The sequence below is a fragment of the Falco biarmicus genome, chromosome 1, assembly GCF_023638135.1.
Source record: "Falco biarmicus isolate bFalBia1 chromosome 1, bFalBia1.pri, whole genome shotgun sequence".
NCBI classification, from domain to species: Eukaryota; Metazoa; Chordata; class Aves; order Falconiformes; family Falconidae; genus Falco; species Falco biarmicus.
In genome coordinates, this window is record NC_079288.1 from 28,899,690 (window position 1) to 28,927,687 (window position 27,998).

The window sequence follows — 27,998 nt, forward strand, 5'->3', positions numbered from 1 at the left end:
TTAATCCTCTGCTATGCTTTTTCTGTATTTCATTAAAAACTCCTCTGGAATTTCATTGTTTCTTGTTCAGATCCAACTGGAACCTCTGAAACGAGTTTCTGGTTGCCTTTGTGTCTTTGGGAGAAAAGGTAAATAAAAAGGTTAAAACAAAACCCCCAAAAGGCTAGAACTGGTAATTGGGTAATTATGCAAAGGTAATTACCATAAAGTCATTGCTTGGATCAAGGCGAGAACATTGGCTCAGGTGGCCTAGCAATGTTGCGCCCATTTTTAAAGTACCAGTTCCAGTGCATACCTCCTCCAAAGAACAATATCCCTCCCTGGTCATACACCACTGGAAATTCAAAAATTACTAAAAGTAGTGACTGGAGGATATGTAGCACTCCTTCTATTGGAGCAACATTTGGAATTAGGGAACACCAAAGGTTTGCTGCCATCCCTGTGCAGCAATCCATTGCTGTTCTCCGGTACAATGGTTTAAATTATAGGAGCAAAAGGAGAAACTGGGCAAATGTCACTGGTTTGAAAATGCTGATAATGGGGGGTCTGAAAGAAGGTTGGGGTTTGGGTACAAAAAAGACAGAGGAAAAAAGTCTGAGTGAGCAGGGAACTCAGGATTCGGTGGTAAATTCTGGCCCTTATGTTGGCTTTTTTTTTTTCCCCTAAGAGAAACATATCACCAAAATATTAATAGATACATTTGTGACTGCTTAGCAACCCTCACAACTAACAGAGGGGAAAGCATAAATGAATTTACTGAGCACCTTGGTATTTTGATTTCCTGCAATTTTTATTCTAAAGACCATGATCCCCCTCCTCCCTCAGTCTCTGCTCATAGAATCGTGTGATTGCCTGAGAAATTCAGCTTTTTCACTTTTAGGAGTGAAAGGTGGCTGGGGAAACCCTGAAAATACAGCCCCTACCTCTTCTTCTGTTTGTTTATTGAAGGAGAAAGAAATCTACGAGCATATAGCATTCAACAATTAGGATTTTTGTGCATTTCTATTGACCTTGCTGCTTTTTAAGATACTTCACGCTGTCTTACTATACCAGCGAGCAGCTCCTTCGCTGGGTGATGGGCAGAGCTGGGGGCAGAGGCAGTGGTTCCTGAAGCCCTGCAGTGTGTAGGACTGCTTCTGTCCCTTCTGATACAAAACGCGACTTGTCAGAGTCACATTTACCCTGGGATCCAGAAGAATATACAGTAGATGGCAGACTTTCATGATTCAATAATTATCTAATAAGCCTTCTCTAGTTAAAATTTACCTGTTCGGCATTTGTAACTGCTGCAGAAGGGACTGCATCCTCCACTGCTGCCCAGACATATGGGCCCGCTGAGTGCTATGGACTTTATTACTCACTCAAATTATTTTCATGAATTACAAGCTTTTGGTAGCGCATGAAAATTACCTACCGATTTGCAAAATACACAAGAGTTTAGAAGGGTTGATGGCTTCATTCTATTTTTTTAATTAATTTTTGATATACAATGAGTTTAGAGAAGCAGTTCCGTAAGCTGCTCCCAGGCGTGAGAAGCCTATGCAGCTGTAGTGTTTCAAACCAGTTGGGTTTATATATGTGGGGATCTGGTGTGTGTAAAACTTGGCAAATACAGCAGGTGTCCTTTGTCTGTCATTTTTATGTATGCAAAAAACATTAATTGCTGCAGTTATCTACCCTGTGTTGAGTATCCTTTTTTTTTTTTTTAACAGGGAAGGAAGAAATAGTGTTTTGGGTACTAGTGTTCTCTGTGAATCGTAGAAAACAACACTTATATGATTTAAAGGGAAGGCGCAAATTTAGCAGCATCTCTGGCCCTCTGATAGACACAGTTAATTGATGATTGAGTTCAGAATCAATGGGCTGTATTTTCAGTGATGGACATGGCTATCATACTGGATTCTGTTTCAAGAGTCTCTGCAGTGAGGAACCTGCTAGAAAGGCACAGAGCCAAAAATATTTTTTTTAAGTGTCTTGTTAGCACTGGCTAACAGAATGAATTATACGCAGAATATATGAATCATAACAACCTTTTAAAACAAAGGACTAAAACTTAAAAGAAGTAATATACTAGCCACATAACATTTTGTGGAGATTTCTTTTAAAAAATTGGTTGTTTATTTACAGTTACTTTATTTCCATGTAGTAGAAAGGTTCCTAGAATGGGGAGCAAACTGATATAGCTTTAAAATTCCATTCACCTCTTTGGTACAAGAGTCATATAAGCATTCTCTGGGCAAATTCATGCATGCCTAGAAGTGGGAATACGTTCAAAGGTAAGTGGAAAGTTATGGTATCATGCAATGCATTCCTTAGATGATACATCAGCTTTACCTATTGCTATCAAAGGCACACCTGTTCTGAAGCAAACACTTCTGATCAGGTAGCCTTATCACTCAACATATAAATTATTTTGACCAAGAAGTCCTGTTCCTTCTCAATCAATTAATCAATCATGTTTGTGTCCTGCTAATACAATTCCAACTTTGCTTCATAGTCTTCCAGCAGGATACAAGGACTATCCAGACTTGATGTTTTTCATAAAAGATAATAGCAGGAAAATATGTCTGATTTCTTTGTCATTGAGCAAAATGATTAAAAAGGTCATAACACTTGCTGTTTCTATAGCAGGTTCATTTCTGTTTTCAGTTCCACGGAGTCTTACCTCTCCTTTCTACATAAGACAGTCAGACGTGCCAGGACTCCAAGACCAACTATTCCAAATACACAGCCAAGAAGAATTACTTGATTGATATCTGAAAAACAGAGACCGACCACAAAAAAACCCCAAAAAACAAAAAAAAAAAAACCCAAACAACCAAACATAAACAACAGGGAAGACATTGATACATTTCTTCATATCTGTTCAAATGTAGTCAGACATGACAATTTCTGAAAGTGCACATATAGTGTTAACTTTACAGTTCTTTGTGGAACAAGCTGGTACAGAGTAGGAAGTCATGTAATTCCTACATTTGACAGGGCAGGTGGCTGCAAAAGCTGTTCTAACACAAAGGAAGGATAGCTAGTGGTTAATATATGGTCAACACCATGAATGTACAGTATTTATGTGGAACTGCCAATCCCAACAACTGACAGTTTTTCAATCCTTTTTCCATACGGTTTGATTGCTTTAAAAATCACCCCTATTTTGCCATTAAAATTTTGAAGCTGCCTCTGCTGCTTGATGCTCTGTGTGAAAGAGAGCAAAAGTTACTGTTCTGGTGTGGGTACAGTGAACTGCATCAGACAGGGTGAACGCGCTAAAAGTGTCAATTTAATTCTGTGACTGCGTGATAAGGACATGATGAAAGAAAGAAAGAAACCAGATATGAAATAATTTTTGAATAACAGATCTCCTCTTCTCATCTTATTCTGCTAGGGAGCTGCAGGTCACCGGTTCCACCCCTTTCCTGCTGATGCAGCACAGTGCTAGCAGGACACTGCATGGCTGCGGTCTGCCGAGTGACCAGAACCCACCACTGGCCTCGGTAGTTTGGCCCAGTGGTGAATTGCCTCTATCGTGAAATCTTTGTATTTAATTTATAATCTCAGGTTATATTTCTTGATTTTAATATGTTTTGCAGCCAGGCTCCTGGAAACAATAGACAGACAACAATTCCATAATAAGGCAACCTAATGTTTTTTGGCATCCTCATCTGAAAAAAAAGCGCAAAAGACTAACGATATTTCTAACAACTTTCCAAAAAGAACTGTATTTACCCAGAGCCTGAACCTGGAAAATGAAACCTAAAAGTGAGAAAGGAGGGGAGGGGAAAAAAACACCAAAAAAACCCAAACGAAAGACAGACAAAACCAAATTGCACTTAGCACCACCAAATTATTGTCTGTCACAAATAGGCTACATCTACAACTATTGCTAAGATTTTATAATTTTTAGCTGCATTTTACTTCTGATTTTACTAGATTCTCCTTTTTGCTTTTGCTGGATGGTTTCTTTTTTCTTCTTCTGTGTGATATTCTGTGAAGGGAGGTTGCTGTGGTACTGGCAAGACTTGCAGTGGGATTGTAATTAGAAGCATAGCAAAATAATTATTAGCAGAGGATTTCCATGGAAACTTTAATTCAAGGAAGCAAAACTCAAAAGCAACAATATGCAGGCCCAACAGCATAATTTGTATTTGAAATTTCAACTACAGAAATGGATTTTGCAAAATAACTGGTGTTCAATTTTCTTGTTTCCGCCTCTCTTCCTATGCAGTTTTCCTAGTCCTCATGCCTTTAACTGTTCCAGCTTTTGAAAAACAGAAGCATATAGCAATTAAAAAACTTTGGTGATTGCATTTGAGCTTGATTTTGATGTGCCACAAAACGGCAGCAAGTAACGGGCACAGCACCGTAAAGAAGTACCCCTGGAAGCTGAGGATCGCCGAGGGCTGGGCCCTGTGCTCCTGACCAGCATGAAAGAAATCATTTGAAAAAGCGTGTTTTAATAGTTCATGCTGGAAGTAAAAATGTGACCACTAATCACAGTGGCTAGGTCAGTGGTCACCCACTCAGGCGCCCAGAAATTTGGAAGTGCCGTCCATTAATTTTGCCTGCATTTTCCTGGCGTGGGGAAGGCCACCCGCCACCGGGCTGGGTAAGACGGGCACTGGTGGAACAGCAGCGTGTTGCTGCGTAAAGCGGAAAACTGAGGCAAAGTGACCTCAGTGACAATGGTTTGACAGCACGAAGACCTTTCCTGTACTTATGCTGAATTCAGAATCAACGCAACTAAAACTGGCACTGGATTCCAACCATGGCTTAGACCAGAGGCCGAAATGTGGAAAGCAAGTAGGAGCTACCAATGCTATAAAAACACTCAAGGTTTTAGACGTGAGAGGAACTTTGGGCTGTTTTGCCTGTCTTCTCTGGAGACACTTGGACCTGTCAATAAAATAACGTTCTCAGACACAGACTGATATCCAGCAGCATATCTCATGATGCTAAAGGAGGAACAAGGCTAGGAATGAATGCCATTATTAGGGCAAAGCAGTAAAAAAAAAATATTAATGAAGAACTGTGTATGCAATTGGTGTTTTACATTGTCTCTCAGTTGTCACTGTTGTCAGTACCCTGCTGCGACAGGCAGCATTGCCATACTCCAGCCTCCTGAGGCTGATCAGAATCATAATTTTTGGCTCACATTAAAAATGAGCCCCAACCGCAAATATCAAATAGTAAGGAAGGTCTTTGTTACAATCAGATCAATAAAATTATTTCACACCTTGTGGGTCTTTGTCATCTGTCAGGAAACCATGTGCTAGAAAACATTGCGGGTTTTGTTTGCTTCTCTGTAAAGCTGCGGCACGTCTCCATCATTCTGAAAGTAGTCAGTCCCTGCGTATCTTCCAGCTCCTTCCCTCGGATCTCTCCGGGCTGGCTGTTTGCCCCCCTTTCTCTAGTGTAAATGTCAGCATCCGGTTTGCTTATTGAGACTGACTGGCTCCTGTCCAGTATGTGTGCGGTTGATGGCAGCAATGGAAAAATGTTCTTAGCTTTCAGCTTGGCAAAACTGTTTGCCACTGACTTTTTAAGATCTGGCCTTACTCTGTAAAGATTTCGTTCCGACAGACGATCTATTATTACTGTGAACTATGAAGCGTGCTAAATTATCTGCTAGACTGCTGAATCTCTCCTATTTTCAACAGTTAACTAAAGTACTCCATATGCACTGGCCTGTCATATTAAACAGAAATGTTTTGGGATACCTCTCCTTTCACTCTTTCAAAAATAGCATCACTACTGCGATTGGCCCCTGTGAGCACCATCACTTGCGTATTGATTACACGCAATGGCTGGTCGAAGAAAATGTTCCATAAACGTTCACTGATCTATCTAAAACTAAACGAAATTCCCCATTTTCTATGTGCAAAGGTTCAATAATCATTTTTTATGCTGAAGTCCACAGGCTGCTGCCCACATTCACTAAGGTTCATCTCACAAATACCACTAAACGTGCAGAACCGCGACGGACATGCACACCGACGGGTGCACGGCTGCCGAGGCTGGTGCAATGTGTCAGCCGGCCAAGAATTCACCGCTGGGGTGTTGTGCACTTTCCACATTTGTTTGGGGCAAGCCCCGAATGGAGAATCTGTTGATATGAGTTATTTGATGAGTGCTTTCGGGAACAATTGACTCAGCGTTAGAAGTGCTTCAACATGCCGTGTGGCCGTGCCTGGCCCTGGCGCTTTGAAACATTGCCATCTTGCGGGCGTTTGCAGCGTACGTGGCGTGTGAACAAAACTAAGTTGAAGCTGTTAGAAAATATTGGGCAGTTTCCTGTAAATTTTTGAGACAGCCTACTACAGTAAACTGCTACTACATCCAACTACAGTCCCAGGCTAATTGATCTTATAATAGCACTGACGAAAAAGGGGTAATAGATTTGTGTTATTTATACCAAATACTATTACATCACTCACAGCAATTTTACTGCCGCAGAATACTACTGTTCTGAGATAACATCATCCTTTAAAACAAAAGAGTGGAAGACTTGCGGAAGCGCAGGCTGTGTCTGCTCCCGAATCACAGGACGGCTGAGCTGGGAGGTCTCGTCCAACTCCCCCGCGCCAGCTGGGCCACCCAGAGCTGGCTGCCCAGCACCGTGTCCCGACACCTTTGGAGCATCCCCAGGGAAGGAGACTCTGCAGCCTCTCTGGGCAACCAGTGCCACTGCTCACAGTAAAAAGGTGTTGTTTGGGGTTCAGAGGGAACCTGCTGTCTCAGTTTGTGGCCATTGCCCTGGGCACCACTGGGAAGAGCCTGGCTCCTGTCCTCTGCACCCTCCCTTCAGGTACTTGTACATAAGATCTGCTCATACGCCCCCCCACAGCCCCAGCCTTCTCTTCTCCAGCCTGAACCGTCCCAGCTCCCTCAGCCTTTCCTCGCAGGGCAGACGCACCAGTCCCCCATCACCTGCGTGGCCTGAGCTGGACTCCCTCCAGCATGTCCACATCCCTCTTGTGCTGAGGAAGGCAGTGCTGGACACAGTACTGCCAGCGTGCCCTCAGCGGTGCTGAGCAGAGGGGAAGGATCACCACCCTCTGCCTGCCGGCAATACTTTGCCTCATGCAGCCTGGACACCACGAACCCTCTTTGCTGCAAGGGCATGTTGCTGGCTCGTGTTCAACTAGGTGCAAAGTCTTCTGCACAGTTTCTCTTAAGGCACTCATTTTATAATGTGTGATTTTATAACCCTCTGATGGCTCAGGCTGGATATACATTTGCTCCAGTTAGTTGCAAAGAGTTAAAACGGTATTAACGATGGCAGAATGAAGGATGACAATACATGCTTGGGGGTTGTACCATCATTTATACTTGAAAAACAGCTCAAATGATGGGAATACTAAGGGATTTCAGTAATCTGCAGTTCTCTGTGTGTATGCGTGTATGCTTAGATTACGTATTTCTAAAGCTGCTAAAAGAATATTACATATACTTAAGAAAATTACATGAAAATAATGCTGTAAATTAGGATTCTTTTTGTAGCCTTTGTATTTTTGCGTTAGGAATCATTTTTAGCTAAGTAGTACACTTTCCTGTTTTTCTAAGACTGAGTTTGAAAGTTGTTCCAAGTCACCCACTCAAGAAGCGTGCCTACCCATTCCTTTCAGCCAAACCTAGGGAAAGGGAAGCATGTAGCCCTAAACCCTTAGAAAGAGTAGATATATGAAATTAAAAAAAATCCCAAACCACCATAAACCACCTGTTACTTAGATCTGGATATTAGTCTTTCCAGAAACCCAGGGATCTCATTGCCCAATGTCTTCCTAAGTAAGAGAAGTTGTTTTTATCAAGGGCCATCATTGTATACTGAGATTGCCTTGTTTGTAATCATGATTTTTTGAATGTCGATTTGTAACACTTAAAAAGCAAACAGACCTGTTTGCAGGACACAGCTGGGGGTGTCTCCAGACCAGGTCCCTGTCACTTGGCAAATTCTTTCCTTTGGCCCAGTGAGTTCATAGCCCTGGTCGCAGATGAAACTGATGGTTGAGCCCAGCAGGTATTTAGTTCCGTTCTTCCGTCCGTTGGCTGGATGATCCAGCCAGCCACAAGAGATCACTAGTGAAAGAGACATGTCTGGTTAATGCACTTTGGATTTGGACCAGCAAATCTCCATCACAATGATTCAATTCAACAACAATTCAAATGGCATTTTAGTGGCAACTCATGGGAAGACAAAGATTTTTAGGTTAACTGAAAGACAATACTTTCTGATTTTTTTTAATTCCTCATTTTTAGGTTTGAGGAAGATGGGTGAAGGCATAGAAAAGATAGAAAGATAAGGGTTCTACACAGTGGGCTAGTAGTAGAAGAAATGGAAAGAAATTTATTTTCTGTGTGCCTACGTATCCTACCAGTGCAGATTTTTCCTAGTACAAGGACAATTCCTCCTGAGAAGAGTGTTTACAGGTGCATGAACCCACAATTGAGCAAAGTCTCCTTGAACAGTGTTAACTAGATGCCCTGTAGAAAGAACGGCAGGGATGGATGCTTTGTGGAATGTTGTATCACCTGGCTTTAGATTTTCTACCCGCAGCTTGTGACTTTGATGAGCTAGTCTTGTGGAACTTCCCACTTGAAGGCTTCTTGTTGTTAGGACATCGAATCTGCAGAAGGGGTCAGAGCCACAGACCAGGACCATCTCCTTCACCAGGGGATCGGCAGGGTCTTCATAAGGAAAGAACACGGGCAGAAAGGAAGCATTGTGCTTTTCCCCATAAAAGAAATTGTTCAGTAGGAACTCCGTGTCGTAAGTAAAGAGAGAAGTTCCATTTTCAACAGCCCCTTGGGAGACAGAGGAAGAAAAAGAGAGAGATTCAGATGTAATATTGCCTACAAAGCTCCACCATCTTCTGCTACTAATCCAAGCACTTATTGATGTAAATGTAGCTAGAACTGGAAGAGAACTACTAAGCCCTACAGCTTCCTTCTGGCTCAAGATTATTTTCCTTTTCACATGCGGCCTAGTGTTTGATGAATTACCTAAAATTAGATCCAAATAATTGTGTAGCTATGATTTCACACAAATATGGTTTCAGATGCCTGATGGTGAAATGATGACAGTGAAGTACCTCAGACAGAGCTAGCTAAACCAGATTACAAGCAACACAAATCCTGATCCTCCATGTCTCTACATTTGTCATGTCTGTGGCCCTGCTTTTTGTTTTCACTCTGCTAAATCAGAAACTCCCTGCAAGTAGGAGCAGTGAGACTTTTCAGTATGATCTGAACCCTGGAGTACAGCTACACTGTGCTCGATACAGAGACCGACTGGTAGCCAGAGGGTATTTTGCATCATGTTTCTGGCCCGTCTCCTAACCTGATGTCAGCAGGAATGCTGACCAGTCCAACGCTGCAGGCTAGATACAGCAGCCGAATCATTCTCATTAAATGAAAGCAGATATTCTTTTACACACACCCCCACCCCTCTTTTTTAAAGGGACAATTATTAAATTGCCATTTCATAAATGATTTTTAAAATTGTCAGCATGGTACTGGATGGAAACATTGCTAATATTCTGGAAAAAGACAGCTGACCTTGTCTATCGCTATACTTCTGTAACACTTCAGTCTGGCGATGCTGTGTTAAGCTGGCTATAGTAGATGGAATTCTCAAAGTGCAAACTGTGAAATATGAGCTCTGACTCTTGAAGCAACAAAGTGCAGGATGCTCCATCACGCTTCTGCCTTCAATCATTTGGCTAGGTATGTTACCCACATGGGTAGAGGGCATACTTCTCTTACTCCCTTCTCTTCCCCCTAGTATAGGCTGCTTAGCACAGACTTCATTTGCTAGTCTGTAAACCACAAGCTGTTTTGAATTTGCAAAGAAAAAGTAATAACGGACCAGTGGAATGACTTACAGTTTGCTCCAAACTCAAACAGCTCCTGGGGATTTGCATGAGCTGACAAGGTGGTTTTATTCTTGAAGGTATACTCATCCTCTGTGTGGCCATTCATCACCCCAAACAGACCCTGAGTGTGATTCATAAACTTCTCTGGGAGCAAAACTGTCACGGTCAGAAATCCTCCGCTTCCCCTTATTTCCACTCCAGACCCAGAAGAGAACATCACTGTGATGTTCTGGTCAGGTGTAGAATGGAGGAAGAGACCTGTAACGACAAGAGGAGGAGAACAAAGCAGACAATCATCCACCACGAGCAGGCTGGTGTGTCATCAGCGTTAACCGTGTCCCAAAAAGCTTTTCCTCCCTCCCACGCTAGGCTGTGTTCTGGGAAGCACGTGAAGGGAGGTCCCGCCTTCGCACCTACAGCTGTGGTAAGAGGGCTGCTGCAGAGTAGCAGCAAAAAAAGCTCCACAGCTGGTACCAGCTGCAGTGTCTTCTGCCAGCATCCGGAGCAGCAGCTTTAGGGTATGAGATGGGAGCTGGAAGCACCACTCTCAGTGCTCACAGGTTTCCTCTGCTTCTTGGCTGCCTTGTAAACACCTCCCTAATACGGCTGCTCCTCCCAGCCCCATCACTGTCCTTTCATATTATTTTTTTTCCTTCCTGCATCTCTCTGCTCCTGCAGCTCCTTGTCGACGTGGCCTTCCCCCTTCCTTCTGCTCTTCATTATATTTCCCGGCCATTTGAGGAATACTAATTGCCAGCCACAGAAAACTTCCTCTGCTGAACACGAGGCTTACTGTTAAAATTCCAGTGATGTTTAGAGTATCCGTCAAATTATTATAAAGGCTAATCAAATGATCACACCCCTGGAAGAAAAAAAGACAACTTTTCATAGCCTTTTCAGCAGAAGAATAGAGAAATAACAACTGACAAACTCAGAGAGCTCCTGGTAGGTGAATGTGAAATTCAGTTATATTTTAGTCTATATTTTGGTTATATTTCACTATATTTCACTTTGCTTGGTCGGTTTCATTGCATTAGGAGCAGTAAGCTGAAAGCAGAATGTGGAGTAAAGTTTTTCATTCCATTTCACCCTCCATGGATGGGATGAGAGGGAAAACCATTGCTCTACAAGCCCCTGAAAGAGGACACAGAAGACCTGGGCATTGAAGCCATCTCTTAAGACACTTCGCTGTCATTGCCAGGATCGCGTGCCATCCCTTCACAATCCTCTTACACCCCAGAAAGTTCAGGCAAGCACCAGGTGCTGGTACAGGTTGTCATTTATGTTGTGGACATTCTGGGAGAGGAGCATGTGCCGCAGTCCAGCCGACTGGCAGATCAGATGCCTCTGCCTCCTCCTGGGGACAGCAGAGGTGCTGCCAGCTCCAGCTGGGCACCCGCCAAGCCATCGAGAAGCAGGAAGGTTGCAGGTTCTGGGAGCCATGACCCCCTGCTGCACCTCTCTGTGGGAGCACAGACGGCAGGCACAGCGTGCTTCTCTGCAGCACCGTGATCCGTGGCTGTTTGGAAGGAGATGTGTAGCCCGTACTCCTGCTGGCTGTACTCCTGCCCATACGGTAGCTGCAATCAGTCTCACAGGCCAGAGAAATCCGTGCACTGGGCTCGTATGAACACAGGGCGAGGTAGGCAAACGGGGTGGAAGCCCATTCTTCCCCATGCTCTCTGTTTTATTTCTTTCACCGAGGCCCACGCCAGCTGCGCATTGCCACGATTCTGCCTCAATTGGGCAGCAACTGAAGAAAGTAATGTAATAATAAAATCAAGTGAAATGACCTGGGACATTGCCTGTCCTTCGTTTTACTCCTTACATCATAATTTCTGGAGTGACCTGCAGCCTGTTTAGCAGAAGGACACTGAAAAGAGCACTGATATGCACACATGTGGAGATATTTTTAACTGTTCATGGGCTCCATCAGAATAAAAAAAGCTTACAAGGCTGATATTTGTAACTAACCTTTCAGGTCCATCCAACTTTGCTCAGAGAAGCTGATGATCTTCTGGTTCAACAGGACCTCCAGAGTTAAATCCTGTGCGTAGCGTACCTCAATCACGTCTGAGTTGTTCTCCCGCATGGCCACCGCAGACAAGCCTGTCACCTGAGCCCCAGATCCTTCCAAATAAAAAACAACCCCCCAAAATACCCAACGTGATATAAAGGAAATATGGAGGGTTATAATGATACAGGTGGGGAAAAAAACCCAACCCCAGACCAACTCAGATATTTCCTAAAAATAATTAAATATGATTATTTATATTGGAGGAAATTGCTAAGCATGTAAGTCACATAAAACCCACAGTATAAGTCTCTTACCAGTATGGTATATTGAAAGCAGACTGTTTAATGCTAAAAAAGTCTGGAAATTCTAAGTTACTGATCCCAATGGCTGTGGCTAAGCTGTAAGACCAGCTGATCTCCTTGCACATTCAGTCCTGTGAGTAAGGCCGGGGAAAATGAAAGGTAATTGCAGAGAGGGCATGACAGAAAAAGGAAACAGAGTGAACAAAAGTTTAAGAAACTAATTTTTGGAATGAACTACTCAGTGACACATGCCACTCCTACCACAAACACAGTAAAATCTATCAAGAGCAAAATATTTCCATGAAAATCTCCATCCTATGCAATGCGGTGTTCAGTGTGAGCATTCACGTCTATATGGGTCCTGAAACACATGGACAACTTTTAGTCCATTCTTATAATTCTACCAGAGTACCAAATCCTCAAAGCACACCCTGAGGCCAGACGCAGTATTCTTTCCTGAGGCAAGCCTGCTGGTTTATGCCCCATAAAATAGCACTAGATACAGGAAAAGCACGAACAAAAGTATCTGACGTAAGACTTTTCAGGGTGTCATGAGAAGCATGATCCCAGTCTGCTGTGTCATACTCTATTTCCCCCCATTTTAAAATGCAGGTGTATGACAGCCTCCTTACAGGCTGGTTTGCAATCTGTCCATCCAAATAATGTAGGCCACTGGTGTCTCCAGAGAGTTTCTTCTGCCCCAAGCCAAAAGACCAGGACAATCAAGTCCTTAGAAGAAAAAAAAATGTTCCCCTCAACCAACTTCTCACCAGATGTTCTGTACTTTCCTGCTGGCTTGAGGTGCTCAGAAAGAATTTTTTCCCCATCCAAAGTTTTTCTCAGCTCCTTCTGGGACATTTTTGCTCAGTCAACACATGCATGCATATACACCTAACACAAAAAGAAAATAAAGCAGGGCACACACTTACCTGCTTTCTATTAATTTTCAGCTACACCACTATGAAAATGCATCAGCCGCGGGCTGTGCCTGTTGGCTGATTCCTAGAACTGACCTTACGCTTCCTTACAGGTGGGAACAGGCATGGAGAGAAATGAGAATTGTCTTCTTGAGCTCTTAAACACAACAGAAAACCTTACTCTTGCCTTTGTCATAGCCAATAAAACTAGCAAATAGTCTTTGATTAGGAAGTTACCTTTTTCCTGACCATTTAGTCTGCCTTCTGATTAGCTTCAAAATGTTAACCTTTCACAAACGGCCGAGAAAGGACAAGACCAGAAGAGAGAGGAGGAATGCTGCAAAGTGCAGATCAAGCAACCTCAGAAGCGATTTATTTGCCATCACTGCTTCCTCCCTTAGCAGCTCACCATTGGGCAGGCGTGCCTGCTCTGTCCTCCCCTGCACTCTTAGGGACGTGAGGTCAGACTCCACCAACGTGTATTCTCCTTGGCCTTTGAAGGTGAAGTTCAGACCATCAAATGTGAAGAAGTGAGGATCCCCCAAAGCAGATGCTGTTTTTAAAAGCAAAAAGAGAAATAAGACCAAACAAAGACTACAACCCATTACTCTTCTTCTTAGGTTCACAAGAAAAAAAGAATTCATCGTGGTGATCCGAAGAATGGCCTTTTAACAAAGGGAAAAACGCAAGGCTGATCTGTGGTAAATGTCACATGAAGAACGGCCATGACAGCCTTGCAGAGCAGTGTGGGAACAGTGAGGAATGGCCTTCCCGTCACTCTCCTCGGCATTGGCCAGCGCTTGGGGCTGCCCTGCCGCAGGGTTATTTATTTATTATTAAATGCAGGCTGTTAGGGGAAGCAGTGCTCACCCGGCGGACCCGCTACCAGGGCCCTCACCGGCAGGCCCCAGGCCTGATGTGCAGGCATGCAATGTATGGAAGGTTCTGGACACCGACACAGCAGCAGCTCACCAGGGCACTTCCACATGCAGCTGAAGTGACAGTCAGGGAAATGGGATGGGGCTTTGAAGTCTCTCCTGGCCAGAACAAAGACTGAGGGCAGCAGTCCTCAGCCCCAGAGCCCCCCTGGGCTTCAGTAGCTATCTGTCCTGGTTTCAGCTGGGACAGAGTTCATTCTCTTTTCAGTAGCTGGTGCACGCTGGCAGCTTTGGTTGCTGCTGGGAGTGTTTACAGTCATTCAAGGACTTTACAGTTTCTCAGGCCCTGCCAGCGGGAAGGCTGGAAGGGCACGGGGAGCTGGGAGGGGACACAGCCGGGATAGCTGACCCCAACTGGCCAAAGGGATATCCATACCATATGGCATCGTGCTCAGCATATAAAGCTGGGGGAAGAAGAAGGAAGGGGAGGGACGTTATGGCATTTGCCTTCCCAAGGCACCGTTGCAGCCTGATGCCTACGACGTCTGTAACCAAGCATGATGCAGCATAAGAACATTTGAGAATCTTTTTACAAGACCACATGCTTTACATCCCTCATTGACGTGTCTTTGCTTCCAAGAGGCATGTTGTAGTCTTTCTTTCCCGTAGTGGAACTGTCAGTGCCCTGAGCGCTCACAGGCCCTAACTGCACTGAGCAGTCTCACACCAGCGTCTCCATCTCCTACACAGCCCTGGCCGTGCCTGGCTGTGAGCCCTGACCTGCACACAGACCCATGACTGACCTTCTGGCTTCTCGTTGGGCATGCCCTGTCACTACAGACGTGCCTGACAATCACAGGGCTGTGTCTCACCCTGGTTACCATCACTGGACCAGATCTTTGACCTTGTCCAGCAGACTGACTTCTCAGCTTTCCTTTGGACCTGCCTGGTCACCACAAACTCATCTGGAGATCTGGACTCTCAACTGACTGCTGCTGCCATCACCATGTCCACTCTGCTCACCTCGTTTGGGACTGGGGGACTGGGCCACGGGCTGCCCAGGACCTTGTCCTTCCAACCTTGTTATCACACTTGGCTCCCAGCTCCCTATTCCTTTGTTGCTTCCAGATAGGAAAATTTAGTAGGGGAAATCTGGGAAGACTTCCACTCCCTGCTATTGCTAGTCCTGGGAGAGCCTCATGTTGTGCCACATCACGTCCTAGCTACCTCCTTCAGTGCCTTCTGCAGTTTTCTGCTTTTTGCCTGAAGAAAACTGCTGCTTCTTTGCACCTTTCTTTGTGGGAGGCCACAATCCTGCTGGACACCTCAACACCCCAGCAGCACAGAAGGCAGCAAGACATGCAGCAGCAAGAGATATGGCAAGACCTGAGGAGCACTTAAAAGCAAGGGGCAGGGACAATAGACACACTTGTAGACGTCAAAACCTCCACATTTGATATCAGTGGCATTTTTCTGCACGACAGCTTTTCTAGTACTGCCAAGCTGTCATTAATCATCCTCAACCATCTTCTTTCTGAGAAAGTGCCCACTGACCATAAGAAGTCACGGACATTGCCTACTAAACGGTGGCTATTTAGGTTCCAGGCGTTAATGAGATACTCCAACAGCAGAAAATCTTGCAGGACAATTAAAAAACACATCTAGATTTTGCCACTGATAGATCGATAGACACCTTCCATGGAAATTTGCCACCGGGTGTTGTACCCTCACCATTGTCAACCGACACACACACACACACACAAACACTCTAAAAGCCAACACAGCCGGACTCTGTAAGGGAGTTCTGAAGTCCTTACCAGCGTGAGGCGGGCGGTACGTCTTGCAGTCGCTGGAAGGACGCCTCTTCATATAGAAGTGACAATTGTCAGACCACAGGCAGCAGTAGTAGAAGCTGATGACATCGTAAAGCCAGTGAGAAAAGCCAGGTATCCGTGGCGGCTGCAGGAACGGCGGCGAACCCCAGTCGTGGCCCCGGTCGGGCGTGCTGCCGCCGATGGAGTCACGCGTGAGGATCTGGGCCCCCGCAGAGTCGTAGCAGCACTGCTGTCCTGCCCCGAACTGCCGGCTGGCGGAGGGAAGCAGGGGAGAGGGGTCACCCTTCAGCTCTGCAAAGTCCGCTCCTATTCAGAGGTCACCTAAATTGCCTTTTTATGGCCATAACTAAATGTTTTGGTGGCCAAGCTCTATGTGATGTCCAGAGAGAATACCTCCCAGCCAGACTTCTCGCCCCCCGTTCACATAAACGAGATCGGATTAGGGATAGGGCCATAGGGTGGGAGGGGGGGTTAACCAAGGTGGTAAGGACGTTCTGTAGGCATTAGAGCCACACAAACACTCTTTAAAATTGTTCCAATAGAAAGAGTGCAAAGAATAACTTGCTGGACTTAAGTAGACCAGTACAGGAGGGGTTTAATCAAGCCTAATCAAATCTCTTTCAGATATTGGTGCTTGTTTAGGTATCCTAAGGTTTAGCCCAGTGCAATTAATTGTTTATTAAATCTAAGGCCTTAACTTCATCTCAGCAATGAGGGCCAACACATCAATAAGAGGGAAATTATGGTTGCTGCGAACCTGACAGCTGAGTCTCTGCAACTTCCATGACACCATGACACTGCCACCTCTCAGGTGGAACGAGTCATAAAAAATATGCAGTTTTAAAAAATGGACTTTACCTGGCTTGAATGGCTCTTACACAATGCACAGCACCTGGGTGGTAAGTACACACACTCCCCTTTTCAATGTCACAGCCATAATCCGTCTGAAAAAGACCGACATTCACACTTAATGGGGTCCTTGCCCCACCAGCCTTTCCATCGTTGGGTCCCTTCCCCACCCTCTGTCCCCGCTGTGTGTGTGAAGTCCAAGCGAGCTGGTTGTGGCCATGTGTTGAGAAGCATGGAGCGATAGGAAAACCAGTGAATTTAATACCGAGGTGACTGGAGCAACACGTGAGCCTGACCTGAGCGTTCTGCAGTCTGTTACAACAGACCTTGAAGAGCAGATGCTGCTGGATGGGGAGGTCAGCCGTAAGTATGCAACGAACATGTCATGCCAGACCACGCTTAACTTCTGCCCTATATTCTTAGACAGAGGCAGGGCAGTAGTTGTAAATTATTTTTTTTCTTCACGTGCTTTTAACTGTATAATGTAAAATATACATCATGTTTGGAGCTTCATAACCAGGAAAGGATAGTAATCAAAATTACTTTTTTTTTTTTTTTTAAATACATGTAAACGCACTGCCACCATTTGGTATTGTGAATAGGAGAGAAGTTACCCTGTCTGGTCCTCAAAGCAGCACTGTAAGTGAAAGTGTGCACTAAATGGCAATGGCTTTCTCAGCTTTTGTCAGATCTCGTTAACAGTGAAGCTGAGGAGGAGGGAGGAAGCAGGAGGCAGGACATCACGGATCACAGCTGTGGACTTGAGCTCTGAAGCACAAGGCAGAAGGGTTTGCAGCGAATTATGACATACCAGGCAGAAATGTGGCCTGCTTCTTCTGGCATGGGATACTGCCTGCGCACACCGACTGCCACCCAGCGGGATGCTCCCACCTCCACAGGCTCGCTGCCCTCCCCAAGTACCTTCTCTCTACCACTGAACTACTGTCTAAAGTGATTTTGAAGGCGATTTCCATCTGCTGCCCTACAGGCACTTCTTTCACTCATCCTGCCTGGATGAGCTGTATCTGCCTCTGCCATTTGACATACCACTTGTGCAAACTGAAATATAATTTCATTTCCCTGTCATGACTTCTAAAGAGGGAACAGGGGTGTGTAGGGAGTGTGGCTAAGCTTCTGCTTGGGACTGTGACAAGCCAGAGGGATGGATTAATAACTTACATGGAACCTGCCAGTGTCAGCTCTTGCCTGTGCCAAGGTGCAAGGGCAATCTGCAATTTCTTCTATGAAGTTTGGAAGCTTTTCCTCCTTTCTGTCCCATTCTATACATTTTGCAGTTGCCCATGCATTTGGGTCATTTCTGAAGTCTTTCCCAAGGTGCCAAGCCAATGCATGCTCTGAGCTCCAGACTGACGGAATGTTGCTTGAAAAAAAAAAAAAAAGAGCCATAAAATAGATCTGATAGCTGAACAAGCACTGTTTTGACAATAACTCTGTGTCTTAATCACTAACTATAATTACAAAGAATCTTTCAACTTGCAAGTTGTTCTTTCACTACAAAGGCCACTGCTTTCTTTTTCCTGCAAAAAGTTAGAGCAAGTAAATATTTTCCTAACTTAGAAGGTGATGTAACAGCATGCAGCAAGGATGCAATAATCAGAATATATTTTAGCATTTGTGATTCTGGCTTACATGGATCTTTTCAGAAACAGGTTTTCTATTCATGCCTGTTCACCTCATAGTTCCATTTAGGCCAGAGTGAAGAACATCTGGAATCTCTAACAGAACCTGCCCCTGTGCCCCAGGGGTATCAGGCGCGATGGCAATAGATGGGGAGAAGCCATTCAGAATCCTTAAAACATTCCAAAGCTACTCTGCTCTCCACCCATGAAAAAATATGTTACACAAAGTATAATAAAACACCCTCTAGAAAGAGAAAAGGTTACCTTTCTGTGGGTAGTGACTCCTAAATGCTAAAAAAGGTTCTGATTTATTAGTCCTATGTTCTAATGCTGAAGAGGTGGCATTTATATATTCACAGGGGCTACAGCACCTACATCAAAACCTGCAGACAAGTGGAAGAATTATGGAGGAACATCCACGCCATCTCAGAATATGTATGGAGCACTTACAGCAGTAAGTCACCAAAAATCATGGGGAAATAGACAATGGAATAAAAGGAAGTGGGCATACAGTTTGTAGGACTGCAAAGACCTGCATACAAAATAGGAAAAAAAAATGCAGAGGAAGGCTGAAGTGCAGTCACTGGCTGCAGTGACAAAAGTTCCACAATTAGGGCTTCCTCCGCAGCTGTGACAGAAGGAATCAGCAGGTCCCAGTTTGGCCAGGGTACTGGGTTTGGCTGAGGTAGAGGAATTTTCTTCACAGCATCCCATACGGTGCCATGGTTTAAATTTGTGACCAAAGGAGTGCTGATAACACACCCATGTTTTAGCTGTTGCCGAACAGTACTTGCACAGTGTCAGGATCTTCTCCCTTTCTCATGCTGCCCCCCAGGGAGTAGGACAGGGGTTGGCAAGAAGCTAGGAGGGAACAGAGCTGTGACAGCCAGCGCAAACTGGCCAAAGGCACATCCCATGCCACAGACCATCTGCGGCAGCGTTTTTCCAAAGCAGCCCTCACTGGGTGACTGGGCATCAGTCTGCTTGTGGCAGGGGTGAACCACTGCCTTTGCATCACTGCCTCCATGTCTATGCCCCTCTTTACTTAGTAAACTGTCTTTATCTCAACCCATGAATTTTTCTCCCCTCTACCCTTCCAATGCTCTCCCCACTTTTTCATGCGAAAGGGAGACTGAGTCCCGATTTTAAACATCAAAGGAGGCAGCAGCTTCGATACAGGAAGCAATAATAAGGTACCTAGAATAAATAAATGTTGTGATGTACTTGCCTCTGCCCCTCAGAATAGCTGCTGGGTGCAATTCTCAAAATTCCGAAGTCCCACGTATTGTAATTCCCTTTAGCGGGTACAGGAATGAAAGAGAATTTCCCGGTGTTGGGGATTTCTTTTGCCAAAGTGTAAAGGTATTTCCATTCGGCCAACCAGTTTTCCGAGTAACTATCACCTGTCACACAGGAAGAAAATTACATTGGACACTGGAAATGACCACAAGATGTCTCCACCCATGTGTAAATGAAGAGGAAATGCTGCGGTTATTGTCGTGAGTTATTTCTGCTTGCGGGTCCCTCCTCAGGGCCTCGGTGGAGATGTCCCCAACACCGAGCACAGCCCTGCCCAGGAGGTACCCCCGTCCGTAACTGCCTGTGTGCAGGTAGGAAAAACGTCCCTTTACCTGTTTCCTGGTATCCCCAGACTTCTATGTTGACGTGGGTTGTTGCAAGTGTCTGCTGCGTCCAGGTAAGAGTTAAGTTCCCGTCAGTGTTGGGGGTGCCATAGTACTGCCATTTTGTCTCATTTACCAACGTGCATTTTTCTGCATCTGAAACTTTGTTGTGATGTACTGCACCGCAGAACAGAAAAACAGGATTAATGACATTTCTGCTTTGCATAGCTCTGGAAAGGTGTCACTATATTATTTAAGACTTAGCAGTACTTCCCCTGTGCATGTTTACTAACAGGATGCATGATATAAAAAGCTGAAGCTGAAAGAACGCAACCCTTACTACTGTCTGTAGTCCTTAAATTATACCACCGCGATGCAGTTATTTTCCGACAGAAGTAGCTACAAAAGGGAACTGTCTTGGTCAGCCTCATTGGTAAGCAGGACCTTTAATGAGTTAATGCTGCTGCTGCTGCTCTATAGCAGCAGATCACAACTGCTGTGGAAGTTCGTCTCTCAAAACATGAATTATCACAAGGGCAGCAAGAATGACTTTTTGAGGTCAAACAGCCTGTTAAAGAAGAAGAAAAGTGATCAAGAAGGAAAAGCTTATATAACCTTGCATCCACGGAGCACGAATATAGAGAGGGATACTGTAGATTTAAGTGAGTAACCTGATAACCAAGTTCCAGAGTATGGAAACATCAGCCCATCATCTGCAGAAACGTCAAAAGGGATGAAACCAGTCTCGTACAGCAATGGGGAGATGCAGTGGGCTTTTCCATCCTTAGCAACATAGCCACTGGTTTTGATTTTCTGCTTGAACCTGTTGATGTTGAAAACACTTTTCAGTGTCACCATTGAGAGAAGGAAAATTCTGAATGTCTCAGTTGTGTTTCATTAAGCAGCCTCGTGCCATGTGTAGACCCTTCCAAGTCCCGTGGCTGTTTTGCTTGTAGCAGTGAAAATCAACTGAAAAATCCCCATGTGTACTTTGTGCTTCTTACACCGGTGCGGATTGTGCTGCGCATGGCACAAATACACAGCAATCGGCAAGCCTTAGATTTACTATTTAATTACTGGGGGAGGAGGGGCATGATAAAATAGCAACAAATAACAAAGGGACAGCCAGGAAGACAAAGGTGATGTTATAGGATGAGTAGGATTACAGGGTGGCTGACACCGACCGTGACATGCAGGCAAAGCAAATTTCTGGGTTTGTGGGGTTTTTTGCCTGTAAGCCCAGTGAATGCAACACAGGTAATTTCATGCTGTTCTAGAATTTCTGTTGCAGAGATTAACTCAGAAATCATTTCTCGTTATTTAACCATCTGCTCCCAGTTAGGGCTCTTGCCCAGTGTGCTACAGTATAACCCACCCGTGACTCTTCAGGGTGGATGTATGACGACTGCATCATTACCCCAGGTACCGTTGGGAGCTGCAGCCTGCCAGCAAGGTGTGCCTTTGCTGGGCTGCACTGACGGCTGTACTGGCTACACTAACGCAACTGTGCATGTAACTCAAAAGTACACAGTTGTGTTCTACAGTATGAATGCCTAGGTCAAAGGTTTTCCCGATGAAGAACTAAAAACCTTTTCAGGTACTGCTATCTAGATGGGAAGGCCTCCAGAATCTCACTCAGGACCTTCTGTGGAAAGAATGTCAGGGCATGGGGGTCAGTAAAATTCAGTGTACTGTCTGTATTGCATGTGTGACACATGTACACGCTTAGGATCCACAGCTTTGTCTTACAGGAAAAAGATAAGCCGTCCTACCTACATTTCTTTCTCATTGCTTTCTCATTCAGATTAAGAAGTGAATACTTCTTTTTCACAAAATGCTAAAAAAATATTGACAACAAAAAGTCCCAAGAGGAAGCTCTTTTAGAAGTCACTGTTTTGCTATGTTAAGGGATGAACTAGCAGGGTCATGATCATATTGCACAGTAACTTGACCTAAATTAAATGATCCCGTGCAGAAACACGGACAACGCGCACCTTTGGGGGTGAGGGTCAGCAGAACCTTTGCGTGTTTCAGGATTCTGACAACTTTACAAAGCAAGTTTTCAGTCCAGTATAGCCTAGTCTTGTTTTGTGGCAATTACCTATTGTCAGAAAGTGGGATTAGAAAGGTTCACCTCCCTTTGGCAGAGGAATACAAAACCATGGCCCACCTGCACGTTATCACAGAAGAGGCATTAAAAGCTGTATTTTCAATTGAGAAGTCTTTGCCTCCCATCAGAGATCCTGAGTATGGAGAAATCTGAAGGCAAAATTCTTTATAATCAGGACAGCAAACCCCCAAGGACTGGCACGTTGCTTGGCAAGAACAGGTACCAAGGAGCTCCCCACATCGGTATGCGCAAGAGTCTTGAGCTCCTGGTTAAAGGAAGGAAAAAAAATAGTTATTGAACCCTTATAGATGTTCTCTGAAGCAGAAGTACATCACCTAAAGCACTACTGTAAACAAAGCAGGCTGGTTATGTTAGTTTAGGAATGTATTGGGGTGAAAGCTACATATTAAGGTTGCTTCATTTTGAACAGAAAAATACACTTATTTACCCCCCAGCCAGGACATGGTTTCACCTACTCCATGGGTATTTTTACATCTGATAGAAATATAAACCTCCAGAGCAGCCCCTTGGTGAGTATTTATTTCTGAGAGTGGGTCTTCAGCAACCCAGAATGCGGTCCCGTCACTGGCAATCCTACACAGGAGTCAGCGACAGTGGAAAGCCAGTGCTCTTGGATGAACGGAAAGCTAACATTAGCTCCAACGTGAGATTATGAAAAGCTACTGAGGCACCTTACTTTTGTGCATTTTATTTGAGTCTAACCTTGGCAAGGTAGCTGCTGAGATGAGTAGGCTCACAGGGAGATGGCTAGGCTCTTGGCCGAGATCTTGCTGGACAGACCATGAGTAACTGCTGGACATGACGTGAAAAATGGCTCAGCCCAAATAGAAGAGTGAGAAGGTGACACGTTGCAGTAACATTGCAAGGAGCAGCTCGGTTTCACAAACAGTTAAGAGAGAGTTAAGTGAGATGACCAAGCGAGGACCTTTGGGGGAATGGAATCTTGCCAGGGCAATGCTCCCTGGGGCACTATATCCATAACACCATGCCATGCTGAGGTGACCTAGGTAAGTATCAGAAATTCTAAATTTGGACATGGATGTAGCAAAATTAGGACCAATCATGAAAAAGTAATTAGGGGAGGGTTGCTTATTTGGGAGGACACAAGCAAAAAGAAAAGAGGGGTCAAGGTGGATGGTGACGAACAAGGATGGGGAGGTGGGGAGAAGGGAACACAACAGGAGCCATCACACGTGAACAGGCTGCTGGTCAGCCCGTTTCTCTGACCAAGCCCTGCACCTAACCACCACAGCCATACTGCAAAATCCTGTTGCTGTTCCCTGTATTGCCTCGTGTTCTCCGGGCTGTGTGCGTGCACATGTTGCAGTCATAAGGGAACTTCAGGAGGAACTAGCCAGTCTGTAGGAGACCCACGCTTGGAAAGACCCAGGGTCTGAGCTGGAGACTGCGTAGGGGGCCCTGGATCTGGGCTTAGTTGACAGGCAGATTTAAAGCCTACACTAGCATGCAAGGTACCTGTGGGTGTGGGGGTCTGTGATTCTGGAGGGAAAGGGTGTGCTTGTGTTTTTGCTAGCGACCTTCCATCATGAACAGCTGGAGAGGAGAAGAGCCGGGTGGTACGCAGGGTCACGGAAGTGCTGCCCGTGTTTATTTGGCTGCGCGTGGAAGCGCTGCTCGGCGTCAGCACGTGCGGCTGGCGGGGTGGGTGCCCTATCTGCGTATCTGCCTCCGTGTTGGCCGGGCCACCAACAGGAGCAGGAGTGTCCACATCTGCGGGACTGGGTTGGGAGGAATTTCCTGAGGCTGTGCGTACGGCAGCTCTGAGCTAGGGGACTGGGAGCTACCCACCAGCCACTGGGTTTACCAGCTCCTCAACAGCCGTTAACAATGTGTGGACCAGGCTAGGAGAGAAGAAAGAATTTGCAATTTAGAGTCACCCCTCACGGGGCTGAAGAGCAATCGCCTGCAGCTCCAGGTATGTCAGCTTCTGTCAAAGCCAGGGGGAAACGGCACCGAGCGTTGTTTTGTGTGCAGGGGGGATGACGACAGGGAGGGCTGTTCGTTTTTTTTGGTAGGATGGAGAGGTCAAGGAAAGGAAAAGGTAGTAAAAGCTGTTTTTCTCTCTCTGCTGGCCTTCCTCCTTTATCCTGGGATAATACGTGTGGGTGTGTGGCAGGAAAGAACAGGAACGGCAGCGAGTCAGAAATAAAAGTCAGCTGTCATTCTATACCAGAAAACTTGCCTGTGATGGAGGCAGAAATGCTTGTTCAATATGGGGAGTTAGAAAGTTCTTCTGTGTCTTTAAATATATTTACTGCATTCTCCAGGTTGGTTGTTTACTTACAGGAGAGATCCACTGTCCCACTGGAAATTACAGAGGAAGGGGCTGCAAATGAGTCGGTGCCATAAGAGCCACCCCATGTGGCTTTGCTTTAGCTTGTGAAAATCGTACCAGTGCATGCTTCCCAAGGTGCATGCTCTGAAGTTCAGAAATCAAAAAACTTTGCAGGTAAGAGCAGCAAAATTTCTGAAAGTCACTCACCTGCATTCCAAAGAGCAATGAGGGTGAAGAGAGTGAAGAAAGCAACATCTATGCCAAGGAATTTCATATTTAGTCCAGCTGATGCAGGATGGCCGGCTGTGATAGCCTTTGTGCCTGCTTGGGGAAAGCTCTTTATAGAAACACGTGTCCGGAAATAAACAAGATGCTCAGTGTTCAAAGGTTTGTTGTAAATTACTGAAGCAAAACGAATTGAAGGGGATGCTCCTTTTCAGAGGTCACCTCCAATTCAGGAAACGACGGAGGGGGTGGGGGAGGTAGCCGGTAGAACTACACATTATTATAATAGTTAGGCTTTTCTGAAATGGAAGGAGATGTGTGCCATTTTTACAAGCATTTCTGCTCCAAAGTTCAAGACCACAGGGTCACTGTCACAAGGTGTATGTTTTAATTTTATTGGAGAAACTAAACCCAGTTATCAGTAAGAGGAACGATAAAGAGCAGATGCTGACAGTACAGTTTTGTTTCAGAGATAACGAGACATTAAGAAGGCATGTTTACTGCACACTGTGTGCTGGCATGAGGGTTGTAAATGAGAAGTAAAAAGATGTTCTGAGGAAGGTGTAACTGCACACAGTAGCACGGTGTGGGAGCAACGAAAGGGACTGCAGAAGCCTTCCAGCAGAAGCACGAGGATATTCTGGCAAGGAAGGGGAGCAGAGCTGAGGTGGTAGCAGCTATGGTGTAACTACCTGTTTCAACAGCACAGCAGGATTTTATGATGGACGGGTTTTAGGGGATGTGGAAAGAATGCAAGGCACACTCCACCGATCCGGTGTGTAGTATATCAGTGCATAAGATAAGAACTTCCTTGCACTTGATTATAGCTGGGTAGAAGAATGAAGGTCAGTGTGGAGTCCAGAATAATGACACAGGAGTTTTGGGAAGCAAGGCTATTCAGACCTAGATAGCTATATCCGTGGAATCATATAAGGCCGCGATTGCCTATAATTTTGGTATAGATGTGGTGAAACTGGGACCAGCGGTCAAAAAATAATTAGGGGCATATTGCTTATTTGAAAGGCATTCAGGTAAAGAGGAGGATAAGCAAACAGCAGCAGTGGGCCCAACTTCAGGAAAAAATGGGAGTATGAGGTACAGGATCACAAAATAATTCAGGTCAGAAGGGACTTCAGGAGGTTGTTCTTGTCCAACCTCCTGCTGAAAGCAGGTTTAGCTGTGAGCTCAGACCAGGCATCTCAGGGTTTTACCCAGTCCAGCCTTGAAAACCTCCAAGGACGAAGATGAAGACTGCACAACCCTGGTTCCTCCGTTCCAGTGCTCGGCTCTCCTTATCATGAAGAAGTTCAACTTTTGCTTTCTTAAATCCTTAGAGCTATACATCTAAATCCTTTCCCCTGTTCTGTCAGCCCACACGATGTCCCTCCAGACGCACGGTACAGTCCACTCTAAAGCACTCTGGTCATTGCCGGGGTAAGCTAGCTCGGCACAGCCTGCTTGGAGTCCAGAGGCCGGTGCTCAGAGCCAGCTGCTGCCTGTGCTACTGGCAAAGGACAAGAACCTGACGAAGTTTGTGTGAGCAAAGACCCCGCTGCTTCCTACTGAGACCCTCTGCAAGGGGTAAGGGCAGCTGCCTGTTAACGCTCTCCACGGCAGGGCAGGGGCAGGGGCAGGGAGCGCAGCGCTGGCCCTGCTGGCGGGGGAGGACAGCAGAGCCAACACTGCGGAGGTGGGAGCTGGTAAATCCTTGCTGGTTTCAGCCAAGTCTTTTTGCCTAGGACCAGAAAAAAATGGGAAGATGTAACACAGAATCAGTGTTCATAGGAAACAGACTGGTTAGGTCTGTAACAGGAATGCAGAGACTAACTCTAAAAATTGGAATATGTACTCTTTAGGGCTAATTAAAACGAAATCCTTATTTAAGAAGCTCTCATTCCACACACCACAGGCTCTAGCTGGGTTTGCCCCACACTACCAAACTGTCTCTACTTCTGAAGTAATTGTGCCAAGACAGGAAACAGCACAGTAGTCCCCATTGTGCAGGTCCACTGCTTTCATTCCGCTCCTGTGGATTCAATGGCAGAAATAATTGCAAAATAAAATGCATTTAGTTGGATTAATTAACAGTACATTTCAAGGTCTTGAAATACAGAATTAGCTACAGGCTAAATGCACAGTGCAGGTTTTTCCTGCGATCAGAACAAGCGCTATTTTTGGAGTTGTATCTGTATCTCATTGAGGTGTGCCTTGCTTAAAAAGCTGCAAGAGTAAGAAATGGGGCTTTGAAGGGGGAAGATAAATACTATAATTAGGGCTGCAGGACAACAAAAGGATTAGTTTTAAATATAAAGTCATTTGAGTGAAGTTGCTTGAAAGATAATTGCTTGCATGGGTCCAATATTTTCTTTACAAGGACTTGCAAGACTCATTGAATATTTATGGGCCTGGAACATAAGACTGGATGAAATTGAAAACATAAATTCAATAGCAATTCATTGCGACAAAATTCCTCAGCGGTTGTTGCCCCAACCTTTTAGCCTTAATAGACAGGATTCATGTTGCAGAACACAAACCTGTGTGATAAATGACATCAAAGCTGAACGCCCTTGATCAATGAACGCTGCCTCATTTGATGACTGAATAGTCATGAGGCTGATCTCACTACTATTTTGGTTGTTCTTTTTTTTTCTTTTTCTTCTTAATGCATATACTGCAGAAGTGTTGTTTGTGCTTCTGGTATGGTTATCACATGCAAATGAGCATGCTGTTTCCCAGATGCAGATTTCATATATATAGATTAAATACAGCCTGAAAAATCATATGTTAATGACATGCTGCGGGTGTAGCAGAATTTCTCACTTGAACATGTTTTGTTTTGCTGGAAATAGAGGAAATTCCAGATCAGTGTATCTAGTTGCTTGAAGCTTGGCAATAAATGTATCAAGCTTTAGAAAAAGCTTTCTAGTCATTACCCATTAGCTCAATGCTTAGACCTCTATCCCATGTTATGTATTTGCTTGTTTTTAATAATCTGTATTTCTCAGAAGACAAACAATACTATAGGAAGGGGGTGAGGGAATGGCTAAGGATCAAAGCCAAACAAGCAGAGATACAGTGGCAGAGAAGATGTGAGATTTGAGAGGAACAGAACTCCCTGAAGCCAGCTCAGTTAGCTATAAATGGTCTATAAGGTGTCCCATACCACATATGTCATGCTGAAAATCCACGTTGTAAGTGTTCCTCCTTTAGCAGATTGCTTGCTGTGGCCAAGAGAGAGTGCAATGCCATGAGAGGCCTCACTGGTAACAGAGTTGTCCAAAGAAATATAGTTCCTCCTGAGACAGCAGGGAAAGAAAACCCAACAGGCTGATCTGGTTGCAGATGTAGAAACTGTTCAGCGGTAGATGTTGGCTGGTAGATGTAGATCTTTAAGCTGAGAATTAGCACAGATGTCAA

General features: G+C 45.0%; 1 protein-coding gene across 1 annotated transcript; it reads right to left on the reverse strand.

Moving 5' to 3' along the window:
* On the reverse strand, positions 1-27,989 carry SUSD2 (sushi domain containing 2). The gene is given in 16 exon segments (XM_056321699.1): positions 1-62; positions 65-114; positions 2,666-2,756; positions 7,891-8,073; positions 8,527-8,799; positions 9,879-10,127; positions 11,844-11,999; positions 13,515-13,658; positions 15,801-16,069; positions 16,677-16,762; positions 17,847-18,048; positions 19,536-19,710; positions 19,939-20,106; positions 20,601-20,752; positions 22,100-22,304; positions 24,564-27,989. Coding segments are annotated over 16 exon segments (2,532 nt in total). The 5' UTR covers positions 24,631-27,989.
* Positions 27,990-27,998: the final 9 nt, after the last annotated feature.